The 15,000-nt window shown below is 51.9% G+C and overlaps 1 protein-coding gene across 1 annotated transcript in view; it reads left to right on the forward strand.

Annotated features, from left to right (window-relative positions):
• tph2 (tryptophan hydroxylase 2 (tryptophan 5-monooxygenase)) overlaps window positions 1-3,362 on the forward strand; it is a 9,872-nt gene extending 6,510 nt beyond the window's left edge. Inside the window, exons 8-12 of the mRNA XM_034685925.1 lie at window positions 16-151; window positions 969-1,095; window positions 1,857-1,952; window positions 2,190-2,323; window positions 3,029-3,362. Of these exons, the coding sequence (XP_034541816.1) occupies window positions 16-151; window positions 969-1,095; window positions 1,857-1,952; window positions 2,190-2,323; window positions 3,029-3,203 (668 nt within the window). The 3' untranslated portion in view covers window positions 3,204-3,362. The remainder of the gene's footprint in view (window positions 1-15; window positions 152-968; window positions 1,096-1,856; window positions 1,953-2,189; window positions 2,324-3,028) is intronic.
• Window positions 3,363-15,000: the final 11,638 nt, after the last annotated feature.

Consider the following 15,000-nt stretch of genomic DNA (forward strand, 5'->3'; position numbering starts at 1 on the left):
TCTTTGGTGTTTCAGAGCGCTCTGGGTTCACAGTCCGACCTGTCGCAGGTTACCTGTCTCCCAGAGACTTCCTGGCTGGTTTAGCTTACAGAGTGTTTAACTGCACTCAGTACGTCCGACACAGCACTGACCCGCTGTACACACCTGAGCCGTGAGTACACCTGAGATCCACTGTGATCCCCTGAGATCTGCTGTGATCACCTGAGATCCACTGTGATCCCCTGAGATCTGCTGTGATCACCTGAGATCTGCTGTGATCCCCTGAGATCTGCTGTGATCACCTGAGATCTGCTGTGATCACCTGAGATCCACTGTGATCCCCTGAGATCTGCTGTGATCACCTGAGATCCCCTGTGATCACCTGAGATCCGCTGTGATCACCTGAGATCCACTGTGATCCCCTGAGATCTGCTGTGATCCCCTGAGATCCACTGTGATCCCCTGAGATCCACTGTGATCCCCTGAGATCTGCTGTGATCCCCTGAGATCCACTGTGATCCCCTGAGATCCACTGTGATCCCCTGAGATCTGCTGTGATCCCCTGAGATCCACTGTGATCCCCTGAGATCTGCTGTGATCCCCTGAGATCCACTGTGATCCCCTGAGATCCACTGTGATCACCTGAGATCTGCTGTGATCCCCTGAGATCCACTGTGATCACCTGAGATCTGCTGTGATCACCTGAGATCCCCTGTGATCACCTGAGATCTGCTGTGATCCCCTGAGATCTGCTGTGATCACCTGAGATCCCCTGTGATCACCTGTACCTCTGTCCTGAGTTCTGAGGTGGGCTCAGGCGACAGGTGAAGGTTTAAAACGCAGACACCTTCAGGTGTGCTGGTTTAACTACCTGTGCTGTTTCATCACATGTGACCTTAGATTTTAAAGTGTCCTGTGAACATTATTATGATGTAGAAATTATAAAGACAGCTGTTAATCTGAAGTGTGTGTTGTTCCTGTGTTTTCAGAGACACGTGTCACGAGCTGCTCGGTCACGTTCCTCTCCTCGCTGATCCAAAGTTCGCTCAGTTCTCTCAAGAGATCGGTCTGGCCTCTCTGGGAGCGTCCGACGAAGACGTGCAGAAACTCGCCACAGTGAGTCAAACACACTCACATCTCAATTTTTACAGTGTAATGTCTCTGTGTATCTTTTACAGTGTAATCTATCTGTGTATTTTTTACAGTGTAATGTCTCTGTGTATCTTTTACAGTGTATTTTATCTGTGTATTTTTTACAGTGTAATGTCTCTGTGTATTTTTTACAGTGTAATGTCTCTGTTTATCTTTTACATAGTAATGTCTCTGTGTATTTTTTACAGTGTAATGTCTCTGTTTATTTTTTAAAGTGTAATGTCTGTGTATCTTTTACAGTGTAATCTATCTGTGTATTTTATTACAGTGTAATGTCTCTCTGTGTATTTTTTACAGTGCAATGTCTGTGCATTTTTTACAGTGTTATGTCTCTTTGTGCATCTTTTACAGTGTAATGTCTCTGTGTATTTTTTACAGTGTAATGTCTCTGTGTATTTTTTACAGTGTAATGTCTCTGTGTATTTTTTACAGTGTAATGTCACTGTGCATCTTTTACAGTGTAATGTCTCTGTGTATTTTTTACAGTGTAATGTCTCTGTGTATTTCTTACAGTGTAATGTCTTTGTATCTTTTACAGTGTAATGTCTCTGTGTATTTTTTACAGTGTAATGTCACTGTGTATTTTTAACAGTGTATTGTCTCTCTGTGTATTTTTTACAGTGTAATGTCTGTGTATCTTTTACAGTGTAATGTCTCTGTGTATTTTTTACAGTGTAATGTATCTGTGTATTTTTTACAGTGTAATGTCTGTGTATCTTTTACAGTGTTATTTCTTCACCATTGAGTTCGGGCTGTGTAAGCAGGACGGTCAGCTGAGAGCTTATGGAGCTGGACTGCTGTCCTCTATTGGAGAGCTGAGGGTGACACACACACACACACACACACACACACACACACACACACACATGCACACACACACTAAAGTGATTGAAGTATTAACAGGTAACAGTGTTATTTTAAATCAGCTGATAGACGTGTCATAAATCAAACTACAGGAGGAGGTCTGAACCTCATCATGAACCTCCCTCGTGTCACCTGATCTCCTCACACCCTCACACCCTCACGCCCTCACGCTGGATTCTAACCTTTGTTCCCAGCATGCTCTGTCCGATCAGGCGTGTGTGAAGATGTTCGATCCGAGGACGACCTGCAACCAGGAGTGTCTCATCACCACCTTCCAGGAGGTTTACTTCGTGTCCGACAGCTTCGAGGAGGCCAAGGAGAAGATGAGGTGAACACACGCACGGACGCATGGAAGCACGCACGCACAGGAGATACAGTGAAACTGAGACTCAGTAGAGACAGAGGGAGATACAGTGAAACTGAGACTCAGTGGAGACAGTTGGAGATACAGTGAAGCTGAGACTCAGTAGAGACAGATAGAGATACAGTGAAACTGAGACTCAGTGGAGACAGTTGGAGATACAGTGAAGCTGAGACTCAGTGGAGACAGATGGAGATACAGTGAAGCTGAGACTCAGTGGAGACAGTTGGAGATACAGTGAAGCTGAGACTCAGTGGAGACAGATAGAGATACAGTGAAACTGAGACTCAGTGGAGACAGATAGAGATACAGTGAAACTGAGACTCAGTGGAGACAGAGGGAGATACAGTGAAGCTGAGACTCAGTAGAAACAGATGGAGATACAGTGAAGCTGAGACTCAGTAGAGACAGAGGAAGATACAGTGAAGCTGAGACTCAGTGGAGACAGATGGAGATACAGTGAAGCTGAGACAGAGGGACAGCTGATATAGACCTCTGGTTGTTGGTGTTGTGAGGGCAGAGTGGGCGGGGATTGGTGTGCTGACACTAACTTTATTTTGCATTTGTCTTTGTGTGTTTGTGTGTGTGTGTGTGTTTGTGTGTGTGTGTATGTGTGTGTGTGTGTGTGTGTGTGTGTGTGTGTGTGTGTGTGTGTGTGTGTGTGTGTGTCAGGGAGTTTGCTAAGACCATAAAGCGTCCGTTCTCTGTGTACTATAACCCGTACACTCAGAGCATCGACCTGCTCAAAGACACGCGCAGCATCGAGAACGTGGTTCAGGACCTGCGCAGTGACCTCACCACCGTCTGCGACGCTCTGGGGAAGATGAACACCTACATGGGCATCTGAGGCCACGCCCCCTCTGAGCTCTGATTGGTTCATAACACCTGTTTTCATGTCTCTGAGAGGAGAGGAGAGGAGAGGAGGAGGAGGATGAAGGATGAAGGATGAAGGATGTGTGTTGTTTGTTGTAAAGTGATCTCTGGTGAATAAAGCGTCTCTGTTTGAGCTGCTGTCTCATGTTCTTATTCAGAGAGAATCAAACTGAAGGAGAGGAGAGGAGGGGAGAGGAGAGGAGAGGACAGGAGAGGAGAGGAGAGGAGAGGACAGGAGAGGAGAGGAGAGGACAGGAGAGGAGAGGAGAGGAGAGGAGAGGAGAGGTTTGGTTTTCAAAGTCCCTTTATTGAACCATTGCAATGACATACTTAAAACACTCTCACATCATCAAACAACGCCGAGCAAACAAACAAACACACAAACAAACAAACAAACAATCAAATAATCAATTCAATCAATCAATCAAACAGATCCCTCCACCAAAACACGTCCCTCTCAGAAATTAACAATCAAACCTCCGTCTGCACCCACGGAGCATAAAACCTCCCCAACAGCCCACATGTGACCGAAGGCCAGCACATTGTCCATCATCATAGAGTATGCATGCTCAATCCTCAGTCTCGCCTTCAGCAGCCCCTTTAGGACCAGGACCGGATCCACACAACCGGCACCCCGAGCCTGGTTCTTTCGGGTTAGCCAGATGGCCAACTTGGCAGTGCCCGATACAAAGTTCACTAGCGTGTGTACCGTCTTTGTCCTGGCACTGTACTTTGGACCATAAACAAACAACCCAACAGAGAAAGCCTCCCCAAGCCCCTGAAACCAACTCCTCAGCAGATCAAACAGTGCCACCAGCCGAGGACACTGAACAAACAAATGAAACAGGGTCTCAACCTGCAAACAGAAAGTACACCCCTCCCCCAGCTCCGGATCAAGGTGCGCTCTGTATCTGTTCGTAGCTATTGCCCCATGTACGACTCTCCACTGGAGGTCTGCTGTCCGCTTTTCAACGGGCAGCTTGTACAGAGACCGCCAGCTGCCTTTCGGGGAGACCTCCGGCCCAAAGAACTCGGTCCACCTCGACTCCTTCAGCCCTTCCAACGATCCGAGGTTCAACACCTTAACGCAGGTCTGATAGATCTCTTTCTTTCCTGCATCCTGAAACTTGCCCAGGTGGAGGGTTTTAAAGGTCAGCAGCTGGCCTCCCCCCTCCTGCCACCCCCCCACAGCTGGGGTAATAGCCAGAGAGGGGAAACAGTACTCCTGCTCCTCACTCCACTGAGACTGGTTCCCCACATACACTCTCAGGGACTGTGGCAGGGCAGCACAGACCTCCTCCACTACCCTGCTGATCAACCGGAGAGAGGTGATGTTGCTGTTGTCTCTCAGGGTGTCCACAGACGTTGTCGTCGTCATCAGGAGGTGCCCCAGTTTAGTGCAGCCGGCCTCTCTCAGACTGGTACGGAGGCTGGCAGACTGCAGCGTTCGAGTCTTTAGGAAGTCGTTAAAAAACAACGGTTCCTCAAACAACCACATGCCCGGAGTCTCGTTTTTGGCACGTGTGCACTGAAAAATCTGCCACGCCTGCAGAACCGAACTGTAAAAAGGTGATAGACCCTCCAGGTCCACGTCCTGATGCCGCAAGAGGAACAGCTGTTTATCGTACCCCAGCCTCCCCGCTCTCCTCAGCAGCAGTCGGGCTGTACTGATCCAGCTCGGGCCACAGTCATAGAGGAGTCTCCTTGCAGTCTGGAGTCTGAAAGAGGCGACTTTGGATCTGATGTCCATCAGTCCCTGCCCCCCCTCAGCCACAGGCAGGTAGAGGGCCGCTGCCCGTATCCAATGTTTCCCCGACCAAAAGAAATCCAGGATCGCTCTCTGGACCTCCTCCATCAGGCCCCTTGGCGGCGTCAGGGCCGTGAGTCTGTGCCAAAGAGCCGAGGCGACCAAGCTATTGGAAACCAGAGCTCTTCCCCTATACGACAACTGGGGTAGCAACCATTTCCATTTAGACAACCGAGCGCACACTTTCTCCTTCACTCCCTCCCAGTTCTTTCTTTGAAAACCCTCAGACCCCAAACAAACACCCAGTACTTTCAGTCCCTCCTTCCCCCACTCAAGTCCCCCAGGCAGAGTGGGCACTGTCCGATCCCTCCACTGACCCACCAACAAAGCTTCACTCTTTGCCCAGTTCACCCGTGAGGAAGAGGCCCTTCCGTATAAGGACAGAGTGTCCTCCAGTCTCTGAACGTCCTGCTGGCTGGAGATGAAAACGTTAACATCGTCCGCGTAGGCGGAAAGACCAAGCGGACGATCTAAGTCCGGAGACCCAGGGAGTGTGAGACCACCAAGCTGACTTCTCAGCCTGCACAGTAAAGGCTCGATGGCCAGGCTATATAACTGGCCCGATATCGGGCACCCCTGCCTTATCCCTCGCTGAACAGAGATTGGCCGACTCAGCCCCGCCCCCATCTTCACCATACACTGTGCACCATTATACAGTAGGCCTACCCAGGCCAGGAACCCATCACCGAAACCAAAAGCTCTGAGTGTAGCGAACAAATAAGAGTGATCCACCCTGTCGAAGGCTTTCTCTTGATCTAACGAGACAATACCAATGTTAACATTTAACGAACGACAAACATCAATAACATCCCGGACGAGGAAGATGTTATCCATGATGGTCCTGTCGGGCACACAATAAGTCTGATCCGAATGTACAAGAAGTTCCAGGGTGACCTTCAACCTATTGGAAAGGGCTCTGGAGAGCACCTTATAATCCGCACACAGGAGAGCAACTGGCCTCCAGTTCTTCAGGAGGGCCAAATCTCCTTTCTTTGGCAGCAGAGAAAGTACTGCCCGCTGACAGGAGACAGGAAGCGATCCTGTCCGAAAACACTCCCCCAACACGCTGTGGAGATCCGCTCCAAGAATATTCCAAAACTTCTTGTAGAAGTCAACAGATAGGCCGTCGATACCCGGCGCCCGTCCTGACGCCATCTGGTGGACAGCGACAGACAGCTCCTCCAGAGTCAGCTCGCAGTCTAGAGCCGCTTTCTCTCCCAGGGTGAGCTGAGGAAGCCCCTCCAGGAGCTCCTCACGGCAGTCCATGCTGCATGGCTCTGCCCCAAAGAGGTTTGCATAGAACTCCATTGCATGGCTCCTCATCTCCCCCTGACTGGTGGTCACCCTGCCTCCAGGGAGCTGAAGGCAGGTCATATGCTTCCTCTGCGCCACCGACCTCTCCAGATTGAAGAAGAAGGAGGTCGGGGCATCCATGTCCTTCAGCTGGAGGAAGCGAGCCCTGACAAGGGCTCCCTTTACTCTCTCCTGCAGGAGAGAGCTCAACTCTGCCTTCTTCTCGTGCAGAAGATGACCCGTGGCAGGGCCTGAGTCCCCCTGCACCCCCTCCTCTATTGTTCTAATTGCATTTTCCAGGTCCCGTACTGCTGCTTTAACCTTAGCTGTGGAATGGGACGTGTACTGCTGGCACAGAACACGGGTTTGGGCCTTGCCTACCTCCCACCACAGCTTCAAAGAGCTAAACTCAGCCTTTCTGTTTCTCCACCGCTGCCAGAACTGCTCAAAGCTCTGGCAGAAAGTTCTGTCCTGGAGCAGTTTGTTGTTAAAACACCAGTGGGACTTAACCCTTTCACCTGGTGCGATAATTAAAACCACGCTAATTAAATGGTGGTCTGTGAAGCCAACTGGGCTAATGTCACTACTAAGTAACCTGGAGCCGAGACTTTGTGCGATGTAGATCCTGTCTAGTCTGGCTTTACTGACCCTGGTGCTGCTGACCCTCACCCATGTGTACTGCTTTGATTGTGGATGCTTAACCCTCCACGCATCTATCAGGTCCAAGTGAGTGATGGTGCTGCTAAGGCTCTGTGCTGATTGTAGATGTGGCTCCTCACTTGTCCTGTCCATAGTGAAATCTACAGTACAGTTAAAATCCCCTCCCATGACGAGCTGGTCCTGACTGTAGTGCTGTAACTCCTGTTGTAACCTGTTAAACAGGCCGACCCTCTCTGAGCCTCGATTAGGGGCATAGATGTTGACAAAAACAAACACTGAGCTCTCTATCTCCGCCCTGACAACAAGCACCCTCCCCTTCACCACTTCAGTGGAGGATAAAACTGTGGCATTCACAGACCCTTTAAATAGGACAGCTACCCCTGCACTAAGGTTGGTGCCGTGGCTAAGGACACACGGACCCTCCCACCATAAGCCCCAATCCACCTCGTCCCTCGGCTCAGTGTGTGTCTCCTGGAGAAACAAAACGTCTATCTTCTTTTGAGAAGAGACTTCAGATACTAACGCTCTCTTGTTCCTGTCCCTCCCACCGTTAATGTTCAAAGACCCTATTTTGAGGCTCCGCATAGAGAGGTCAGAGAAAAGGAGCAGACAGGAAGAAACAAGTAGTAGACAGTAGATGGAGAAACACACCGAGTGGTACATGATCATCTTACCTTCTGGACCTTCTGACAGGTTTACCTTTTGTTCCTTTCCTTAAAGTAGTGATGTGCTTTTTGAGGCGATAGCGCTTCTTCGTATCCAAACGATCCACACTAAACATCCTCTTCACTACAGCAACAGACTTAATAAACTTATCAGTGTCTTGAAATAATCACTCACCTTAACTGATTTATTAAAGGTTTCATCCAGAAACTGATTGATCTCCTCTAGAGAGTAATATCAGTGTGTTTACTAACGTCACCTATCGACACTGCATCAGACTCAGAGTCTGACTCCATGTCATCTTCCTCACCTGACACCTGACTGCTGAACACTTCCTGTCCCTCCGGAGCTCCACCTAAACCACTTGTGGAGGCTGCCTCCTCAACATGTTCTACCTGCTGGGCTCTAACCTCAGTGTCTGCAGGCTGAGAGCTGCTCAGACTCTCCTCAGCTACAGGAGCCTGCATCTCCTCCTCATCCACAGGAGCCTGCATCTCCTCCTCATCCACTGGAGCCTGCAGCTCCTCAGGCTGACTCTGATCCTCTCTGGAACAATCCTTAACCACACCGGCTGACGCGGCCGCGGACCCGGCATCGGGCGCCACCGCGGACCCGGCAGCCCGGGCCACGAGCCGGGTCCGGGGGGCCGCCCGCGGAGCCGCTCGCTGTCCCGCGGACCCGGCGGCACCGCCCGCCGCGGACCCCGCCGCGGACCCCGCCGCGGACCCCGCCGCGGACCCCGCCGCGGACCCCGCCGCGGACCCCGCCGCGGACCCCGCCTTCTGTCCGCGCGGGCACGCGTAACGCTTGTGTCCTATGTCTCCACACTCAAAGCATCGGATCTGTCCGGAGCTGGCGTACACCATGTAGGCTCCGTCCCCGTGCTTCACGCGGAAGGACACCTCCAGGGCTTGTGAGGGCGAGTCCAGGAACATAAACACTTGTCTGCGCAGAGACTGCACATGTTTCAGTTTGGGATCTTTACATCCCAAACTCACACTCTTAAAGCCGCTGGCAAACTTACCAAACCTCCGGAGCTCGAGCTCCAGAGACTCATTAGAATATAACGGCGGAACACCGGAGACGGTGATCCGCGTGGAGGGAGCTGACAGCGGGGACACCTGAACAAACAAGTCCCTGACAAATACGCCACTCTCCACCAGCTGATGGACATGAGACTCGTTCTCCAAAAACACAACCACAGCTTTGTTCATACGAGACGCAAAAACCAGATTCTCATGGCCGACCTGTTCACCGGCAGCCAGCAGAACCTCCTCCACGGTAACGGTGTTATCCGGCGGGACTATCCTCACTCCCTGCCGGATAGTCGGAGGTGGCGTCTCGGAGGACGCCATTCCTCCCGAAAACACCCAAAAACTCACCTGATCCCTCAGCTAACACACAATACACAATACAAACACTGCTTACCTGATCATGTACAAGGACAGGTGAAGAATACAACAGATCCAAAACCAGGGACAGCAAACAATTCAAACTCCGCGCCACTCACACACCACCACCACCACTCACTCTCACTCTCACACTCACACCGGAAACGGAAGGAGAGGAGAGGAGAGGAGAGGAGAGGAGAGGAGAGGAGAAGAGAGGAGAGGAGAGGAAAGGAGAGGAGAGGGGAGGAGAGGAGAGGAGAGGGGAGGAGAGGGTAGGAGAGGAGAGGAGAGGAGAGGAGGGGAGAGGAGAGGAGAGGAGAGGAGGGGAGAGGAGAGGAGAGGAGAGGAGGGGAGAGGAGAGGAGAAGAGAGGAGAGGAGAGGAGAGGAGAGGAGAGGAGAGGAGAGGAGAGGAGAGGGAGAGGGAGGGGAGGAGAGGAGAGGAGAGGAGAGGAGAGGAGAGGAGAGGAGAGGAGAGGAGAGGAGAGGAGAGGAGAGGAGAGGAGAGGAGAGGAGAGGAGAGGAGAGGAGAGGAGAGGAGAGAGAGGAGAGGGGAGGAGAGGAGAGGAGAGGAGAGGAGAGGAGAGGAGAGGAGAGGAGAGGAGAGGAGAGGAACCGACTCAGACTTAAGCAAACCGAAATAGAACCAATGATTGGGGTTTGATAAGGGTTAGGGTTAATAAAGGGTGAATAAAGCGTCTCTGTTTGAGCTGCTGTCTCATGTTCTTATTCAGAGAGAATCAAACTGAAGGAGAGGAGAGGAGAGGAGAGGAGAGGAGAGGAGAGGAGAGGAGAGGACAGGAGAGGAGAGGAGAGGAGAGGAGAGGAGAGAGAGGAGGACAGGTGAGGAGGAGGGAGAGGAGAAGGGAGAGGTGAGGGGAGGACAGGTGAGGAGAGGAGAGGAGAGGAGAGGAGAGGAGAGGGGAGGAGAGGAGAGGGGAGGAGAGGAGAGGAGAGGAGACAAGAGAGGAGAGGAGACAAGAGAGGAGAGGAGACAAGAGAGGAGAGGAGAGGAGACAAGAGAAGAGAGGAGAGGAGACAAGAGAGGAGACAAGAGAGGAGAGGAGAGGAGAGGAGAGGAGAGGTTTGGTTTGGTTTTCAAAATCCCTTTATTGAACCATTGCAATGACATACTTAAAACACTCTCACATCATCAAACAACGCCGAGCAAAAACAAACAAACAAACAAACAAACAAACACACAAACAAACAAACAAACAAACAAACAATCAAATAATCAATCAATCAATCAATCAAACAGATCCCTCCACCAAAACACGTCCCTCTCAGAAATTAACAATCAAACCTCCGTCTGCACCCACGGAGCATAAAACCTCCCCAACAGCCCACATGTGACCGAAGGCCAGCACGTTGTCCATCATCATAGAGTATGCATGCTCAATCCTCAGTCTCGCCTTCAGCAGCCCCTTTAGGACCAGGACCGGATCCACACAACCGGCACCCCGAGCCTGGTTCTTTCGGGTTAGCCAGATGGCCAACTTGGCAGTGCCCGATACAAAGTTCACTAGCGTGTGTACCGTCTTTGTCCTGGCACTGTACTTTGGACCATAAACAAACAACCCAACAGAGAAAGCCTCCCCGAGCCCCTGAAACCACCTCCTCAGCAGATCAAACAGTGCCACCAGCCGAGGACACTGAACAAACAAATGAAACAGGGTCTCAACCTGCAAACAGAAAGTACACCCCTCCCCCAGCTCCGGATCAAGGTGCGCTCTGTATCTGTTCGTAGCTATTGCCCCATGTACGACTCTCCACTGGAGGTCTGCTGTCCGCTTTTCAACGGGCAGCTTGTACAGAGACCGCCAGCTGCCTTTCGGGGAGACCTCCGGCCCAAAGAACTCGGTCCACCTCGACTCCTTCAGCCCTTCCAACGATCCGAGGTTCAACACCTTAACGCAGGTCTGATAGATCTCTTTCTTTCCTGCATCCTGAAACTTGCCCAGGTGGAGGGTTTTAAAGGTCAGCAGCTGGCCTCCCCCCTCCTGCCACCCCCCCACAGCTGGGGTAATAGCCAGAGAGGGGAAACAGTACTCCCGCTCCTCACTCCACTGAGACTGGTTCCCTGCAAACACTCTCAGGGACTGTGGCAGGGCAGCACAGACCTCCTCCACTACCCTGCCGATCAACCGGAGAGAGGTGATGTTGCTGTTGTCTCTCAGGGTGTCCACAGACGTTGTCGTCGTCATCAGGAGGTGCCCCAGTTTAGTGCAGCCGGCCTCTCTCAGACTGGTACGGAGGCTGGCAGACTGCAGCGTTCGAGTCTTTAGGAAGTCGTTAAAAAACAACGGTTCCTCAAACAACCACATGCCCGGAGTCTCGTTTTTGGCACGTGTGCACTGAAAAATCTGCCACGCCTGCAGAACCGAACTGTAAAAAGGTGTTAGACCCTCCAGGTCCACGTCCTGATGCCGCAAGAGGAACAGCTGTTTATCGTACCCCAGCCTCCCCGCTCTCCTCAGCAGCAGTCGGGCTGTACTGATCCAGCTCGGGCCACAGTCATAGAGGAGTCTCCGTGCAGTCTGGAGTCTGAAAGAGGCGACTTTGGATCTGATGTCCATCAGTCCCTGCCCCCCCTCAGCCACAGGCAGGTAGAGGGCCGCTGCCCGTATCCAATGTTTCCCCGACCAAAAGAAATCCAGGATCGCTCTCTGGACCTCCTCCATCAGGCCCCTTGGCGGCGTCAGGGCCGTGAGTCTGTGCCAAAGAGCCGAGGCGACCAAGCTATTGGAAACCAGAGCTCTTCCCCTATACGACAACTGGGGTAGCAACCATTTCCATTTAGACAACCGAGCGCACACTTTCTCCTTCACTCCCTCCCAGTTCTTTCTTTGAAAACCCTCAGACCCCAAACAAACACCCAGTACTTTCAGTCCCTCCTTCCCCCACTCAAGTCCCCCAGGCAGAGTGGGCACTGTCCGATCCCTCCACTGACCCACCAACAAAGCTTCACTCTTTGCCCAGTTCACCCGTGAGGAAGAGGCCCTTCCGTATAAGGACAGAGTGTCCTCCAGTCTCTGAACGTCCTGCTGGCTGGAGATGAAAACGTTAACATCGTCCGCGTAGGCGGAAAGACCAAGCGGACGATCTAAGTCCGGAGACCCAGGGAGTGTGAGACCACCAAGCTGACTTCTCAGCCTGCACAGTAAAGGCTCGATGGCCAGGCTATATAACTGGCCCGATATCGGGCACCCCTGCCTTATCCCTCGCTGAACAGAGATTGGCCGACTCAGCCCCGCCCCCATCTTCACCATACACTGTGCACCATTATACAGTAGGCCTACCCAGGCCAGGAACCCATCACCGAAACCAAAAGCTCTGAGTGTAGCGAACAAATAAGAGTGATCCACCCTGTCGAAGGCTTTCTCTTGATCTAACGAGACAATACCAATGTTAACATTTAACGAACGACAAACATCAATAACATCCCGGACGAGGAAGATGTTATCCATGATGGTCCTGTCGGGCACACAATAAGTCTGATCCGAATGTACAAGAAGTTCCAGGGTGACCTTCAACCTATTGGAAAGGGCTCTGGAGAGCACCTTATAATCCGCACACAGGAGAGCAACTGGCCTCCAGTTCTTCAGGAGGGCCAAATCTCCTTTCTTTGGCAGCAGAGAAAGTACTGCCCGCTGACAGGAGACAGGAAGCGATCCTGTCCGAAAACACTCCCCCAACACGCTGTGGAGATCCGCTCCAAGAATATTCCAAAACTTCTTGTAGAAGTCAACAGATAGGCCGTCGATACCCGGCGCCCGTCCTGACGCCATCTGGTGGACAGCGACAGACAGCTCCTCCAGAGTCAGCTCGCAGTCTAGAGCCGCTTTCTCTCCCTGGGTGAGCTGAGGAAGCCCCTCCAGGAGCTCCTCACGGCAGTCCATGCTGCATGGCTCTGCCCCAAAGAGGTTTGCATAGAACTCCATTGCATGGCTCCTCATCTCCCCCTGACTGGTGGTCACCCTGCCTCCAGGGAGCTGAAGGCAGGTCATATGCTTCCTCTGCGCCACCGACCTCTCCAGATTGAAGAAGAAGGAGGTCGGGGCATCCATGTCCTTCAGCTGGAGGAAACGAGCCCTGACAAGGGCTCCCTTTACTCTCTCCTGCAGGAGAGAGCTCAACTCTGCCTTCTTCTCGTGCAGAAGATGACCCGTGGCAGGGCCTGAGTCCCCCTGCACCCCCTCCTCTATTGTTCTAATTGCATTTTCCAGGTCCCGTACTGCTGCTTTAACCTTAGCTGTGGAATGGGACGTGTACTGTTGGCACAGAACACGGGTTTGGGCCTTGCCTACCTCCCACCACAGCTTCAAAGAGCTAAACTCAGCCTTTCTGTTTCTCCACCGCTGCCAGAACTGCTCAAAGCTCTGGCAGAAAGTTCTGTCCTGGAGCAGTTTGTTGTTAAAACACCAGTGGGACTTAACCCTTTCACCTGGTGCGATAATTAAAACCACGCTAATTAAATGGTGGTCTGTGAAGCCAACTGGGCTAATGTCACTACTAAGTAACCTGGAGCCGAGACTTTGTGCGATGTAGATCCTGTCTAGTCTGGCTTTACTGACCCTGGTGCTGCTGACCCTCACCCATGTGTACTGCTTTGATTGTGGATGCTTAACCCTCCACGCATCTATCAGGTCCAAGTGAGTGATGGTGCTGCTAAGGCTCTGTGCTGATTGTAGATGTGGCTCCTCACTTGTCCTGTCCATAGTGAAATCTACAGTACAGTTAAAATCCCCTCCCATGACGAGCTGGTCCTGACTGTAGTGCTGTAACTCCTGTTGTAACCTGTTAAACAGGCCGACCCTCTCTGAGCCTCGATTAGGGGCATAGATGTTGACAAAAACAAACACTGAGCTCTCTATCTCCGCCCTGACAACAAGCACCCTCCCCTTCACCACTTCAGTGGAGGATAAAACTGTGGCATTCACAGACCCTTTAAATAGGACAGCTACCCCTGCACTAAGGTTGGTGCCGTGGCTAAGGACACACGGACCCTCCCACCATAAGCCCCAATCCACCTCGTCCCTCGGCTCAGTGTGTGTCTCCTGGAGAAACAAAACGTCTATCTTCTTTTGAGAAGAGACTTCAGATACTAACGCTCTCTTGTTCCTGTCCCTCCCACCGTTAATGTTCAAAGACCCTATTTTGAGGCTCCGCATAGAGAGGTCAGAGAAAAGGAGCAGACAGGAAGAAACAAGTAGTAGACAGTAGATGGAGAAACACACCGAGTGGTACATGATCATCTTACCTTCTTGACCTTCTGACAGGTTTACCTTTTGTTCCTTTCCTTAAAGTAGTGATGTGCTTTTTGAGGCGATAGCGCTTCTTCGTATCCAAACGATCCACACTAAACATCCTCTTCACTACAGCAACAGACTTAATAAACTTATCAGTGTCCTTGAAATAATCACTCACCTTAACTGATTTATTAAAGGTTTCATCCAGAAACTGATTGATCTCCTCTAGAGAGTAAATATCAGTGTGTTTACTAACGTCACCTATCGACACTGCATCAGACTCAGAGTCTGACTCCATGTCATCTTCCTCACCTGACACCTGACTGCTGAACACTTCCTGTCCCTCAGGAGCTCCACCTAAACCACTTGTGGAGGCTGCCTCCTCAACATGTTCTACCTGCTGGGCTCTAACCTCAGTGTCTGCAGGCTGAGAGCTGCTCAGACTCTCCTCAGCTACAGGAGCCTGCATCTCCTCCTCATCCACAGGAGCCTGCAGCTCCTCAGGCTGACTCTGATCCTCTCTGGAACAATCCTTAACCACACCGACTGACGCGGCCGCGGACCCGGCATCGGGCGCCACCGCGGACCCGGCAGCCCGGGCCACGAGCCGGGTCCGGGGGGCCGCCCGCGGAGCCGCTCGCTGTCCCGCGGACCCGGCGGCACCGCCCGCCGCGGACCCGCGCGGACCCCGCCGCGGACCCCGCCGC

Source organism: Notolabrus celidotus, chromosome 6, assembly GCF_009762535.1.
Source record: "Notolabrus celidotus isolate fNotCel1 chromosome 6, fNotCel1.pri, whole genome shotgun sequence".
NCBI classification, from domain to species: domain Eukaryota; kingdom Metazoa; phylum Chordata; class Actinopteri; order Labriformes; family Labridae; genus Notolabrus; species Notolabrus celidotus.